Consider the following 16,389-nt stretch of genomic DNA (forward strand, 5'->3'; position numbering starts at 1 on the left):
AGAGTAGAACCAGGAGAAATTTGTACACAATTACAGACACAATGTATGTGTGATGACCAACTTTGATAGACTGGACTCTTGTCGGCAATGCAGTGATATAAGTCAATCCTAAAAGACTTATGATGGAGAGAAATATGTACATCCAGAGAAAGAACTAGAAAGAACTGAGTTTATATCCATGTGGAAGCAAAATACCTGATCTTTTTCCTTCTCTTGTTTGGTTTTATGTCTTCTTTACCATTTTTCATTTCATCTGATACAATCCATGTTTATAACCTGACTAATATATAATGTGAAAGTATTTCCAGATCCTATACTTGGCTATATGCTGCCATGGGGGGGGAGGGGAGAGAGGGGAACAAAATGTGAAACTCAAGGAATTGTGGAATTGAATCCTGTAAACTAAAAGGAAACAAACTAATTAATTAAAAAAATTAAAAATAGGGCAAGGGGAAGCTCCATAAGACATAAGAAAATAAAACAAAATTAAAAGAAAAAAAAGAAAATAACACCTTAAGAAATAGACTAACTCAAATGGCAAAAGTGGCCCAAAAGCCAATGAGGAGAATGCCTTAAAAACTGAATTTGCCAAATGGAAAAGGAATTTTAAAAACTCATTGAAGAGAATAATTCCTTCAAAATTAGATTGGAGCAGATGGAAGCTAATGACTTTATGAGAAATCAAGACACTATAAAACAGATCCAAACAAATGAAAAAATAGAAGGCAGGGGGGCAGAGTCAAGATAGCGGAGTAGAAGCAGGATGTCTGCATGGCTCCTGCTTTCACCTTCCCCAGTCCATGTAAAAGAGGACTCTGAAGAAACTTTGGAGTTGCAGAACCCACAAAATGACACAGAGAAGCTAACCTCCTGCCGAGGACAGCCCAGCAGGCCGGTGGGAATCGGCCAGTGCAGTGCTCTGGGAGCTGAGCCCAGGCCCACATGAGCCAGAGATTTTAGCCCCAGGGAAAGCCTGACCAGCCGCCGGCTGAAGGGACTCCATATCACCAGCAGCTGTGGCTGTTTCCAGATTTATCAACACATAGATGCAAAAGACAAAGTGAGAGGTCAGTGCAGTGTGGACTTTGGGACCAGTAGTGGGGAGAGCATTGGCTTTTGCCCCCAGGGCAAGAAGCCCCACCTTGGTTCAGCCAGTACCATGCTGCAGCTTTAGCTCCTGGGCTGCAGACTGTAGGGGGACCAAGCAACCAGTCTGAGGGTAATCACTCTTGCTTTAACCTGCTTGGATCTGGATTGCAGTCTAGGGTGGAGGCCTTGGGGTGTGCGTCCAGCTTGCCAGAGTGTGTGAGACCTCAGAGAGGGCACCCATCTAATACCTCTGGCCGCTGAGAAAACCCCAGCATTTGGGATGAAAGCTCCCCTGGCTGGTGGCAGAGTCCTACTGTGGCAAAAAGCCCAAAAGTAAAATAACTGAGTGGCAAAATGAGCAGGCAAAGGAAACAAAGCAGACAGAAGATTCCAACAATACACTCCTATTTTGGGGACAAGAAGGAGCAAGGCATGGAACAGGAGGAAAACAGTGAAGTCAGAACTCCTGCACCAAAAGCTTCAAAGGAAAATACGAGCTGGTTACAGGCCATAGAGGACCTTAAGAAGCAGATAAGAGAAGTGGAGGAAAAATTGTGAAGAGAAATGAGAACGATGCAAGAAAATTATAAAATGAGAGTCAACAGCCTGACTGAGGAAAATAATACCTTAAAAAAACACTGACTCAAATGGCAAAGGAGGCTCAAAAAGGCAATGAGGAGAAGAATGTCTTAAAAAGCCAAATTTGCCAGATGGAAAAAAGAATCTCAAAAGCTCAATGAGGAGAATCATTGCTTCAGAATTAGATTGGAGCAAATGGAAGCTAATGACTTTATGAGACATCAAGATGCTGTTAAACAGATCCAAACAAATGAAAGAATAGAAGGCAATGTGAAATATCTCATGGGAAAAACCACTGACCTGGAAAATAGATTCAGGAGAGATCATTTAAAAATTATTGGACTACCTGAAAGCCATGACCAAAGTAAGAACCTAGAAATCATCCTCCAGGAAGTTCTCAAAGAAAACTGCCCTGATGTTTTAGAACCAGAGGGCAAAATAGAAGTTGAAAGAATCCACCGATCACCTCCTGAAAAATATCCCAAAAACAAAACTCCTAGGAATATTATTTCCAGGTTCTGGAATTCCCAGATTAAGGAGAGAATATTACAAGCAGCCAGGAAGAAACAATTTGAATATTGTGGAAACACAATCAGGATAACCCAGGATCTGGCAGCTTCTACACTGAGGGATTGAAGGGCTTGGAATGTGATATTCCAGAAGTCAAGGGAGCTGTGATTAAAACCAAGAGTTACCTACCCAGCAAAACTGAGTATCATGTTTCAGGGGAAAATATGGTCATTCAGTGGAATAGAGGACTTTCAAGTATTCTTGCTGAAAAAAACCAGAGTTGAATAGAAAATTTGACATTCAGATACAAGAAGCAAGAGAAGCATGAGAAGGTAAACAGGGAAAAGAAATCATAAGGAACTTATCAAAGTTGAACTATTAACATTCCTACATGGAAAAACAACAATTGGAACTTATGAAATTTTTCTCAGTAGTTGTAGGTATTAGAAATATATATGAGGGTATATGGGCATATGAATACATATGTGAATGTGTGTATATATGTTTACAGGTATACATAGGTAGAGGGCACAGGACCAATTTAACAGGAAGGGATGATACTTAAAAGGTGAAATTAAGAGGCGAGAAGAATATGAGAGGAGATGGGGAGAGACAGATTGGGGTAAACTATCTCATACAGAAGAGGCAAGGGAAAATGGTTACAATGGAGGGGAAGAATAGGAAGGCAAAAGGGAATGGGTCAACCTTATTCCCATTGAATCTGGCTTGAGGAGGGAGTGAAATACACACTAAATAGGGTATCTCACCCTCCAGGAGAATGGGGGGGGGGAAGGGGGGGGGGGGGGGGATTGAGGGAGGAAAGGGAAGGCTGGGGGGGGAGGGAAGTTGGAACCACCCACTTTTGAAAAGGGATGGGATCAGGGTGGAGAGTGGAGCAGGTGGGAGGTGGGATGGGAGGGAGGGGAGTCAGTCTTTTACAATATATCTACTATGTTATTGTTTTGTATTAGTGTAGCGGCAAGCACCCCAGTGTCCCCAGGGTGCCTGCTCACAGGTTCTTGGATCTGCTTTGTTAAAGGAAAGCAACTCAAAATGGGTTAACAAGCTTACTTTAATCAGTCAGACATATATCGTTTACCTTGTTCAGGAGAAAAGGTTAGCACCCCGAACCTCAAAGCATACAGGCAGAATTATCAAGACAGAAACATCAAGTAGACAGATTTCCAAACTGTCCAACCATTACATCCATACCCAGTCAACATCTGGGTTTCCACATTCTGGGTTTTTCAAAGCCGGGGGACTCTCAACAACGGCTTCCCATAATTCAGATCAAATCACAGAACACTTCTCAAAGTGAGTCCCAAAACAAAGCTACACATCAGGGCTTATATAGCCTTCTCCTGGCTCAGAGAATGTAACAACCTTATTGACTCACTGGCCAATCAAAAAGTATCTACTGAAAAACAAGCCTCCCACCCCAGACTCCAGGTGCACATTAGCCTAGGGGCAGGGAAGGATCTTTAAAATTTACATTCTTATTACAATTAGCCACACATTTACAACCTATACTGAACTGCTTGTCTTCCCAGTGGGGGTAGGTGACAGGGAAGGAAGGGAATGAATCTGGAATTGAAAGTTTTAAAATCAAATATTCAAATTATATACGTACATATAAAAAAAAAAGAATAGCATTCAGAAGTCTGTAACATACTTCCACGGCCCAGTTCAGGTCCTTATTACTTCTTGCCTGGACTTGATCAGTCTCTATCTCTACTCTCTCCCCATTCCAAATTATATATCACGCAACTGCCAAAGTGATTTTCCTAAAGCACAAATCTATCTTCCCCTTCCACTGTCTCTCTGGAAGTCCTACTCTGTAATTAATAAACTTTCTTTCATTTTAGACCTCTTGTTCTTGTTTCTTCTACCTTTTAGTACTTGCTAAAACCTGGTTCCCTTCAGATGAAAGTACATTTCAAGCTATTCTTTCCCATACTGATTGAACCTTCTCTCCTACCCAATGACAATTTTTCTTTATAGAAGAAAAATACTGTAATTTGCATTTTAGCCAAAGTTTGTCAGAGACTATTAATATATAAGCATTCCTGCTTGAAGGGAATTTTCCCAAATGAGAAGAGTTCCCTTCATTACTTGGAATTTGTCTCTGGTCCAGACTTTGTCCACTTATATTTTACAGTAACCATGAAACAAAAATCAAAATTCCACAGCAAAAGAAAAATAAAAGTTAGAATTAAATTTGGATTTTTGAATTTACTTAAACAGAATAGTAATGTTGATCCTGGTGTACCTCTGAAAAAAATATCTTACTGAAACAGATTATTCCCTCTTTAACCTCTCATTGGCATTTAAAGCTCCCTACAGCCTGGTGCCTTCTTATGTTTGTAGTCTTCTTATGTATTACTTACTCCCTCCCACCCATCTATAATTAAGCTATACTTGCCTATTATTGTTCCTCACACACAATACTCCATTTTTCCATCTTGGTGCTTTTGCACTGACTCTCTTCTTTTTATGAATGCTTTCTCTCCTCATCCCTGCCTCTTAGAACCCCTACATTTCTTTAAGACTTAGATCAAGAACCACTTGCAAGCATCCTTTTCTAGTTTCAACAGCAGCTAATTCCTTTTCCTCTAAGGTAGATAGATATGTCTACTTGTTATGTATCTGGCATATACCTATTTATGTATATATTGTTACTCCCCTATTAGAATCACAGAATCACAGAATTTGAGAGTTGGTCATCTAGTCTAATCTCTACACAAAAGATTACCTACCATAACATACTGGTCAAGTGTGGTCTAGCCTCTGTTTCAGTACCTGTAAGGAGGGGCTGGCTACCCACCAGCTCATTCTACTTTTGGACAGTTCCAGGAGTTGAGACAGGGATGGGGAATCTGTGGCCTCAAGGCCACATGTGGCCCTCTAGATCCTCAAGTGTGGCCCTTTGACTGAATCCGAACTTCACAGAACAAATCTCCTCGATAAAAGGATTTGTTCTGTAAAACTTGGACTTGGTGAAAAGACCACACCCAAGAGCCTAGAAGGCCATATGCGACCTCAAGACCACAGGTTCCCCATCCCTGGGTTAGGAAGTTTATCCTGACTTCAAGCTTAAATGTTTGCTTCTTGCAACTTTTACCCTTTCTGGCCTCTGGAGGTAAACAGAACAAGTCTAATATTTCCTCTACATGAAAGTCCTTTAAATACTTGTATGCAGCTATGATGTCAATTGAGTCTAAACATACCCAATTCCTTCAACCATTTTTCATGTTATGGATTCAAGACCAACCGACCCTTCACCACCTTTATTGTCTTCCTAGACACTCTCTAGCTTATCAATGCCCTTTTTAAAAGTCTGGTCCCCAGAACTGAACATACTACTCCAAATGACATCTGATGAGGGCAGAGTACAGTGGGATTCTCTGTTCCTGGAAACTATGCTCCTCTTAATGCATCCCAAGATAGCATCAGCTTTTTTGGCTGACATATCACACTGCTGACTCATATTGAACTTAGAATCTACTAAAAACCCTCTGGTCTTTTCCAGTACAAATATTGTGTCTTCGTGCCTCTCCTGTCTTGTAAAGCTGAGTTTTTTTGTACCAAGAGTGAGATTTTACCTTTTTCCCTATTGGATTTCATCTTATTATATTCAGTCCAGTGCTCTAACCTATTCAATATACTATTGAATCCTGAATCTTCTTGTCCACTATATTAACTATACTTCCTAGTTTTGTGTCATTTGTAGACTTATTGAACATATGATCTATGCCTTTATCCAAATGTTTGATAAAAATGTGAAATAGTATAGAACCAAGCATCTTGAGCACCACATTGGAGATCTCTTGCCATATTGATACTGACCCATCAACCACTACTCTGATTCTGAAGCAGTTCTGAATCCTTATGATTGTTTTGGCATCAACTCCATATCTCTCCATCTTCTCCACAAGAATATGAGGTTCTTTATCGAAAGTTTGCTAAAACCTAGGTAAACTATATCAATAGCATGTCCCTCATCTACTAATTTAATCTTGTAAAAATCCTAATATTAATCATAAAATTCAAAGGAAAAGAGGTTAGTTAATCAGGTATGACTTGCTCAATTGATGAAACCATATAATCACTGCTTTCTCTTCTATTTGCCACTCATCTCTTTTAATTATCCTTTCTAGGATTTTCCCAGGATTAAAGTTAAACTCACTAGCTTTTAGTTTGCAGATTCTCTTTTTATTTTTTTTTTTTAAATCAGGAGAACATTTGCCCTTCTCTAACCTGTGGTTGGGTAGCTAAGAGGCACAGAGGATAGAGTTCCAGACTTGGAATCAGGAATACTTGAGTTCAAATCTGGCCTCAGACACTTACTAGCTGTGTGGCCCTGGGCAAGTCACTTAATCCTGTTTGCCTCAGTTTCCTTATTTTTACAATGAGCTGGGGAAGGAAATGGCAAACCACTCCAGTTTCTCTGCCAAGAAAATCCTAAATGGTGTCATGAAGAGTCAGACATGCCTAAAAATGACTGAACAACAACAACAAATTCTTGTGGTATCTCTCCCATTTTTCATGATCTTTGAGATATCATTGACAGTGGCTCAGCAACTATACTTGGGCCAAGTAAGATGAATTCATCTAGGCTAGAGGTGATCTCTTCCTCTCTCCTTACTTATCTTGGGCATAAATTTTCTTTGGTCATTTTGCTGCTGTCATTTCCTATATAAAAATCCTTTTCAAAGAAAACAGAAGCAAAGCAAGAATTAGCTTTGTAGCTCTGTTGTCAGTGTCCCATCTATCCCCAGCCAAGATTCTATCTATTCGTGGATCCTCCTTTTCCTTCTAGCATGTCTTAAAAACAAAACAAACAAAAAAGCTAACAAACTCTTCTTATATTTCACTTCTTCTCCCTAGATTCGGCTTATTCAGAGCTTTAACATTCCTGACACTGTTTTTATAGGACTTTGCTTTGCATTTATATTAATCTTCTGTTACCTCCATTGAAATGAAAATGGACTTGCCTCCATTTTCTGTATATTTCTTAAAAAAAAACAACAAACCTAAAGTGATAGGTGAGTTCCTTGTCCATCCACATTTGTGTCTTTAGATGTATCTTGTGATATTTTCTTTTCTCTTGCTTGAAATTGTTTCTTTTTAGGTCTTTGGAATTTTAATTTTGAATATCACTCATCCCTCCTGGGTAGAATTTCTTTAAAACATTTCAATATATGGGATCCTACCTACCGTACCTCTGAACTCTTTGAAATCTCATTTCTTAAAATCGAGGCTGCATGTCAGACTATGCCCTGATAGCCTCTACTTCTTTATTATAAACTCTACATAGAATGGTCATTTCCCCTCAAGTTTCCCATCATTTCTACCCCACCACTGAGATCCTCTCTGAGTGAAAATCAGATTCAAAATAGAATTTCCCTTTGTTGGTTCATCTGTGTTTTGAAGGATGAGCCAAATCAAAAAGTTAATAGCTGCTCTGCTTTTAACAGACAGGGAGACCTCTAACAGATGGCCAGATAATTGAAGTTTCACATCAATACTATATCATACTTTTGTGCCTGTCCTGTGATCTGTTCCCCAAAATCTTCATCTATTCTCTCTTTCTGTCCAGGTAGTCTGTAGTATACTTCAATGACAAAATCACTTCTTTGTCTCCATCCTTTGATCTTGTATCACCAGCGAAGATCTCAAAATTCCCATTCTCATTACATTCAGCTCCAAGATCTTTCATGTTCCTTACATAGCAAAAATACCTTAACAGTAAGTGAGAGTTTAGGGATAACTGGTGGAAAAACTGATGTCAGCAGAACTTTGCAACAATATAACAGGGATAATAGAAAAACTTTGCACATAAAACAATACCTTGGGGTGGGGGCTTGGGCACAAGCACCCTATCCTTTTCCCCCTTGAACAAATGGTGCTCAAAATCTTGGGGTAAGGATCAAAGGTCTCATCTCCAAAGCTACTTCAAGCTGAAATTGGACATAGAGCTGTCCCTGCCCCCATGAGGTCTCATTCAAGAGTTCAATTCTTTAGCTGTCATCCGGAGCTTGGTCCAGAAGGTCCCATTCAAAAGGTAAGTTCTTTAGCTGACATCTGGAGCTCAGTCCAGAGGTGGCACATCACAGTCATGGACAGGGGGTGACATCCAGCTTAAGTGATCAGTCATCTGCAGGTGGAAGGTACCAATGCTGCAGAAAACAAATCTCACAAACAAGTTTAACAGACAAAAAGCCAAAAAGAGACAAATATAGGGTCAGCCATGCTTCTGGAGTTCATGGACTCACTATCATAACCTCGTTCACAGGAGAATATGTGACACTGTCTTCTTTGCTCTGTTCCAGTGACTTAATACACTGCCACAAGTTCAGCACATTGATCACTTCCACCTATCCCAGCACTTTCTTTAATCTGAGTCCCCCTGAAGGTGTGACAAACTTGTATACAATAGTTCAGGAGCATCTGTAGGGGCAGTTCTTATCTATTCCATCTAACATCAAGCCCATTTTCTTGTATAGTTCATTAGTTGGAATACTATCAATTTTTCTAAAATCAACCCCTGCTCTCAGTAGAGCAATAAACAGTTCTTTTCTTGGCAGTCCATTCTGACTTTGAATCCACCAGCCATTTACTTTTCTATCTTGAGGAAATTTATCATTTTCCCACACTCCTAAGTCACTTAACTGTGAAATCGTATTCAGCACCTTTGAAAGAGGGTGCCCTGTTTCACCAATTAGTAAAGTGAGAAGTAGGGGCTTATAAGCAGGAGGAGCTGTCTTCACCATGATATTTCCATGAGGAACTGCTAAGGGGATTTCATGATACATATCTGCATCTCCAGCCATGATAGAAGTTTTCATTACTTCTTTCAACTTTCTTATACAGTCTCTAAGTGAGTACCAGGGTCTGTCTCTATTAGGCCACATAGAATCAGCAGGATACATTCTGTTGCATCCATCAGTAGCTAAAGCTAACAGATTGGTCATATTGTTACCTCCTGCTAAATGAAAATTTCTAAAAGCTTGCTGGACTAAAGATTCTGGCAAATACTTAGAAATTTCAAACAGTCCACTCTCTCTATCACGACCCCAGCAGCTCCTTCATCACTGATTCTTACCATCCAAGACAATAAGGATTCTCCCATCCTTTGGGTGAATCTACTCAAAATATCAGTAATCTATTGAGTGAAATCCTCAACTATATTCTTGAATACTGCTTGCCCTACCTGATTCTCCAGCCTTCTTCTCTGTATGGGGCCAGCTTCTGCCCCTGTAAAGACTTCACCATGAAACAATGTAACCTTCCATAATATTGTATCACTCTCCTGGCAGTCGTTGTTATAGCAACTAGGCTCAAATTCTACCAAAGCTGTATGAACTTTCCTCTTGTTATTTTTTTCTTCTTTTTCTGAACCAAATTTACAACAGCCCTCTCTGCTTCCAGACTCTCCCATTCTCTCTCCTTTCACTTGAGACTCAGCTTGCTTTTTTAAAGGAGGTCTTGAATTCTGGCACTTAGCCAACTCTTGTTAACAGCTTGTCTCAGCTTTTACATATGATACATTAGTCTATTAGCAAAGCTCAGCTTCTTCTATTTACTGCCTCCAGCTCTCTTCCAGATTTTATTGGTATTCTTTGCAAACATGTTTCTAAATCTCTAGGTTCTCCTTGCTGTAGTCTCTGTTCCCAGTTTCACAGAACCCTGTACTTTTAGACTACTCCCTTGCTAGGGAGGCATAAGGCAAATCCTCCCATCCTGGGATAGCCATTTCTTATTCTAAATCCTTTCTGCCTCCAACTAGAGGTCTGATATTTCACGATCCCATCCTCACTGTCAAGTTTAGTGCCAATGCAATATTTTTACAGCACCCATGATCATAACAAAGACCATGGCTATAAGTATCGCATGATGTTTGATCGCAAAATATACCAAACTCTCCAGATAGAGGATAGAACTGAAGCATTTATTTAGACACCAGAAAACCAAATCCCAAAACCAGTAAGCCAATTCCATCATAGTACCAAAGATATTCAGAAGCCATAATAATGTGGAGAGCCACGGCATCCTTCAGCCTTCCCACAAATCAATACAAGATCAATATTTACTCACAAACCTATCTCATTAATAAGCATCCTCTCTCCCCCACCATCTTGCTAGCTCTGACCAGCTTCCTGTGGGCCATGCTTCCCTTCAGAAAACTCCTCCCACCACAGGCTCCATGTGACTACATTCAGCCTATTAGGGGGCAGAGTTTATCTTCACAGCAGGGAAGCTTCCTGTGGGCTCTGCTGCACCCTTCAGCAAATTCCCTCCATCACAGGTTCCATGTGATGACGTTCAGCCTACTGGGGGCTGAATTTACTTTCAAAGCAGGGGAGGTCTTCAAACTCCCCCCCTAAGGGGCAGGGAAGATCTTCAAATTCCCATTGTCATTACAGATCCTCACCTAAATATTCTCCATAATGCTTTCTTCTTCTAGTTCCCATATTTCTTCATATATCCTGATATATTTTTAATGTAGAATGTTACCCTACTCCCAACCTTTTTTACTTGTCCTGTTTGTTCTGAAGAGGGTATATACATCCAGAACCATAGTCCAACAATAGGTTTCATTCCACCAAGTCTTGGTCATAACCTATGAGGTCAATTATGCCCCCTTGAATTAAAACTTCTTATTCCTCTTGTTTGTTGTCTAAACTTTGAGCATTTGTATGTAGACACTTGAGGTTATGGATTTTACTATGGGCCCCCTTCTTAAACTTTCTCTCCTGTGAATTTCTGGGAATATCAATTGCTATTCTTCCTTCTTGTGACTACTCTCTATAGGTCTAAAATCACATACAAACTCTTCTTTCTTGTATTTAAAACCCTTCACAATCCAGAATTTTCCAGCCTCTGCAGTCTTCTTATACATAACTTTTCTCCGTGTACTTTACGGTCCATCTATACTAGCCTTCTTGCTCTTTCTTATATGTGATACTCCATCTCCTGTCTTACCCATGCTTTGGCACCATCTGTGCTCCCATACCTGGAATACTGCCCTTACTTTAATATCTTAGAATCCCTAGTTTACTTCAAGACTCAGCTCAAGTGCTACCTTCTATTTAAGCCTTTTCTAATTCCTCTAGCTTCTAGTACTTTCCTTCCCATAAGCATTTTGTATTGTTAACATGTGTATATGTACACACATATGTATATATGATGTATATACCGTGTTTCCCCGATAATAAGACACTGTCTTATTATTTTTTTTTTTGAAAAGAAAAACACCAGAGGGCTTATTTTCAGGGGAGGACTTATGATGTCCTGCCTCAGCTCTCCTCCGCGGCACTGCTGTCAATGGTGCCAGCAAGCAAATCACTGGGGAAGAACAGGATGACGCGCTCACTGCTGCAGCTCTGATTGGATGCAGCTCGGAGCGCAGCGTGCGTTTCACCCGGCGGGGGGAAACGGTGCATACAGAGGGTACCGTAATGTAGCGTGTAGCACAGGGGATCACCTTCACTACAGTAGCAATCTCAATAGGGCTTATTTTCAGGGGAGGGCTTATTTTAGAGGAATCTTACACAGTAAGGGGAGGGCTTATTTTCAGGATAGGTCTTATTATCGGGGAAACACGGTACTTATATATCTTCATGCTGGGTCCCACTTTAGAATATAAACTCCTTGAGGGAAAAGATTGATTTTACACTTTAAGGGATGGTACGTTACCTTAGGGCAATTGTTCTCAAAAGTGTGGTCCACAGATCTGTGGAGGTCAGGAATAGAGTGGGGAGAAGAATAAGCATTTATATAGAACATACTGTATCTCAGGCATTATGCTAAGCACTATACATATATTATCATATTTGATCCTCATAACAAACCTGCAAGGTAGGTGCTATTATTATCCTTATTTTACAGTTGAGGAAACTGAGGCATATAGAGGCTAAATGACTTGCTCAGGGTTACACAGCTAGTAAATATCTGAGTCTAGACTTTTAATTCAGGTTGTCCCGACTTAAGGCCCAGGGCTCTATCCACTGTACCATCTAGCTACCTCTAGTTTCCAAGACTCTTTCATGGGGTCTGTGAGGTTGAAACTATTTGCATAATAATTTGAAGATGTTATTTACCTATTAAAATACTCCTCCATTTTCTAAATATGTATCTATGTAAGGCTGGATTTTCTTCAACCAAAATGACATATTACAACAGATTGAATGGAGAGGTAGATATGAGAATACAGTTGTCTTTTATTGAACCAATTGTTAAAGAGATTTGCAGAAATGGGTAAAACAGTGCCATTCTTCACTAAAGTTTTTATTATTTTGAAGAGTGTATTTTTCGTAAAACTGTTATGTTAACATATAATGAGTTTATTATTGTTATTTTGAAATGAACCATTTAAAAATATTTTGTCATTGAAAATTTTTAATATAGTAAATATTAATAAATGATTCACATAAAGAAAAGCCCTTTGGAGTCCTCAGCAATTTTTAAGAGTGTAAAGGGGTCCTTAGACCAAATATTTTAAGAACTGTTGCCTTAGAGTAAGGTCATATTTTCCCCTTTAAAATGTATGCTACCTGTGGCCAGGGATAGTGTTTTTGCTTTTATTTTGTGTCCTCAGGCTTAGCACAGTGCCTGGCACATAATGAATCTTAATAAATGCTTGTTGATTAAATAATTGATTGATTATGTTGCCCATCTAATGCCTTTCCTGCTACCTCTAGGATCAAATATAAACCATTCTGTTGTTTAATGCTCATTGCAACCCAGTCTCATCCTCTTTTTTCAGCATTCTTATATATTATTCCCTTCTATGACCTCTACACTTTAGCCATACCAGTATCCTTGGTGTTCCCCACAATGGACACTTTATCTGAACCTTAGCCTTATTTGAATCTTAGCACCAGCTGGCCCCCATGCCTTGAATGTTCCATAGCCTGACCTTTTACCTGTTGGGATCCTTGATTTTCTTCATGATTTGGTTGAATGCCACCCTCTGGATGAGGCCTTTTCTGGTTACATTAGCTGCTGGTGTCTTCTTCTCAAAGATTGTCTTGCATCTGCTTTGTGTGTGTCTTGTATATATATGTATATGTATATGCGTAGTGTTAATGGGATTTAAGATCTTCTCCATCCATTAATAGGCCTCACATGGAGCCCCTTAAGGGAAGCTTGCTTAGAGAAGGCTTGCTTGTAGGAAGGCTTTCACACTTTTTGCTAATTTGTAATCAGGCATTGAGTCAGGAGGGTTATGATGCCTTTTGGCTCTGAGAAGTATATATATATACTTTGAGTTGGTATTTTGCTTTGGGAGCTAGCTTATGAAAAGGATTTTGTGATTCCCTGGTCGAGATTCTGAGTGGCCGTATGTTCAGAGCTCCCTAACTGCTCAGATATAAAGGCTCTCTCAATCCAGTAATGATGTAAAGTATATAGCGATAGTACTTTGATTCAGATAGTCTGTATTTTCTCTGAAGTTCAGGGTGCTGACTTTTCCCCTGAAGTAGTGAATGTAATTAAAAAAAGATTGTTGACACCTTAAACAACTATCTTTCCTAGTAAAGCAGATCTAAGAACCTCTGCTAGCAGCCATCCTGAGGATACCAGTGTGGTTGCCTCTATAACATGTTATCTTACCCATTAGGATCTAAGCTCCTTTGATGGCAAAGATTGTTTCATTTCTGTCTTTGTGTCACCTACACCTAATAAAATTTTTGGTATATTGCCACATTATAGATGTTCGATACATTTTTGTGAATTGGAAAATGCCTTTCATAACACTGTGGTCACCTTGACACACCCAAACTTCCCTCTTTCCCTAATCATTCATAATCTTTTTCTTAGTTTGAGATTTGAGAAATAAGTTTCTAAATAGTGGTAAGGGTCAGGGCATTTCAATGGGAACTCTACATTTCCTGAGTTAGCTGTTCACAGAAACTTAGTGGTAATTGGTATTCAGCTTTTTAAACTAAAAGGAATAATACCCTAGGATTTTTAGTTGTTTTCACAGTATCTTTTTGTGACTTTGAAGTATCCCTTTATCTTTTCTGAGCCATCACAGTCTGGCAATGTTTCCTGGCTTATCTGAACAGTGTTCCTGACAGTTCTGAGCTCTGTTTCCATTCTTCTGATTATTGCAGTGTCTTTTAGAAATATCTGGTCTTCTAGCTTTTCAGGATAGGAGTGGGGTAGGTGAGAGCCTGTCATTTACTGATTTTTTTCATTTTGTGCTCTTTTGATAAATTAGTCAAGAAAAAAGTTTCTCCAGTTGGAATTTGCTCTGATTTTTTTTTAGTCAACAGTTTACCTCAGCTTGACTTTTTCCTTTTAAATGTTTGCCTCTATTTAGGAAGCTATTTTGCTAGCCACTTCATCATGGGAGGAGAAAAGTTCGATTCAACTCACCCTGAAGGATATCTATTTGGAGAGAACAGTGATTTGAACTTCCTGGGGAACAGGCCAGTAGCGGTATGTTACCTAGATTTAATTCACTTTTGTTGGGTGTTTCGTTGACCAGTATAGTCATTTACATTACTGAGATTGCAAAGATTAGTCTCTACTTTTTTATAGCTTGACACAAAGCTGAAACATCCAGACATTTAGCTGTGTATCTAAGCCTTTTTTGTCTGACTTTCATTTGCTGATGAATGTATAGGGATAAAAAGGAAATACCGCAAATAAAAGCTTTTTTTTTTACTAGATGACATAAGAATCTTTAATAGTCCTATAATCTTTTCCCCTTTTGAATTCATGTTTTTCAGCTTCCATTCATTTATTCAACAAATAATTATTGGGTGCCTACTGTCTAGGCAGTATATACACAGCAATATTACTGGGCTAGGCTTTGCTAAGATATAGGTGATGCATACCACGTATCCTTCTATCCTCAAGAAACCTATAGTTCAATTGGAAAAACAAAACAACTGAGTGTGTAACATTTTAAAATAGTAATAACAAATAATATTTACATTCAAGACATACCCTGATGCCTCATCTTGGTATAGAGAAGGCCCTGGCTTTTTGAGGGTTTTTAGTAGTGAATAAACTCTAGAAGACAGTAGAAGGTACTGTCATATGTGATCTGCAGTGGAGACAACCTAGTTAAGTGTAGAGGGACTTATCACCATAAGGCTGCCCATGAGGTGATATTTTTTCATTCATTTCATTAAATGGCATACTTAAGAATGGAAGAGTTGTGACCTACCTTAGAAGAAGGAGCATCCATATTGATGAGCCTTGAAGTTTGGAAGTAGAAGATAGAATATGGTCAAACAATGTAAGAGTGCAGAGGATGGAGAGACTAAAGAGCTGCTGCAGTATAAACAAAGTGGGACTTGAAGCAAGCTTTGAAGGATGACTTCCTAAAGAAGATGACATGAAAGGTGATCTAAACTCAGCTTTAGATCCCTAAGAAACTGCCCAGCAAAGGGTGGCAGAGGAAGCAATAGTCCATAAAATCAAGGAGTGAGAGAGTAAGGAGTAATAGGAATAAGCATCTCCATTCTACTCAAGATGGCATAAGTAGACAGCCAGAAACCAGGGAGGGGTTGTGACAGGGGGTTGTGCCCAGATGATCTTGGCCTCAGCTTGACAGACCTGTAGCAAGAGACAAAGAGAGTTTTCTAGAGGTATCTGACAAAGGAGACAGAGAGGAGGCAGAGGTGCCTGGCACTGTGTGCAAACTTTGGGGTCCTCTTGAGAGTCTGAGACCAGAATGATCTCTGATATGGTCATGAAGTAACAGCAAGGGACAAAGCGGATCCTAGTCAGGGATTGCTCAGGGAGACAGAGGTAGGACAGAGGTGATGAGGCAGTCCATAATGGGCTCCTCCAAGACACCTAAAACCATTGCCATCTTTGATATTACCTGGTTCCAACATGGGATCAAGAAGATGAAGATAAGGTAGAGAGCCTTGGGGCCCTCCATGAAGCCATGACTGTTTGTGGTCAGTCTGTCAGGGCCACAACAGTAAACAAAGCCAAAATCCTGTTGTTAGTTGCAAAAGAAGGAGAGGGAGATGAGCTAAGGCCAATGCCTGCTTTGGGTCACCAGGAAAGGAAGGCATAAGCCCTGGCTGAGTCACAGGACAGTACCTACTCTCAGCTCTAGATCCACCTTCCTGTTGTGGGTAAGGATTGTAGAAGAGGGCAGAGAGAAGGACTAGGGACCAGATGTCTTTATCCATAAATTTGGCAGGACAGTGGTGACACATCAAGCCTGCAAGAAGAAAC

At 39.8% G+C, this 16,389-nt stretch overlaps 1 protein-coding gene across 8 annotated transcripts in view; it reads left to right on the forward strand.

Annotated features, from left to right (window-relative positions):
* RNF157 (ring finger protein 157) overlaps positions 1-16,389 on the forward strand; it is a 153,504-nt gene that overhangs the window by 36,838 nt on the left and 100,277 nt on the right. For all 8 annotated transcript variants that reach the window (XM_069076315.1, XM_069076317.1, XM_069076319.1 and 5 more), the window contains one exon: positions 14,507-14,625. In XM_069076315.1, coding sequence (XP_068932416.1) covers positions 14,507-14,625 — 119 coding nt within the window. The remainder of the gene's footprint in view (positions 1-14,506; positions 14,626-16,389) is intronic.

Source organism: Petaurus breviceps, unplaced genomic scaffold (assembly GCF_028583685.1).
Source record: "Petaurus breviceps papuanus isolate PSGF00001 unplaced genomic scaffold, PetGlider_PUasm1.0 90925, whole genome shotgun sequence".
NCBI classification, from domain to species: domain Eukaryota; kingdom Metazoa; phylum Chordata; class Mammalia; order Diprotodontia; family Petauridae; genus Petaurus; species Petaurus breviceps.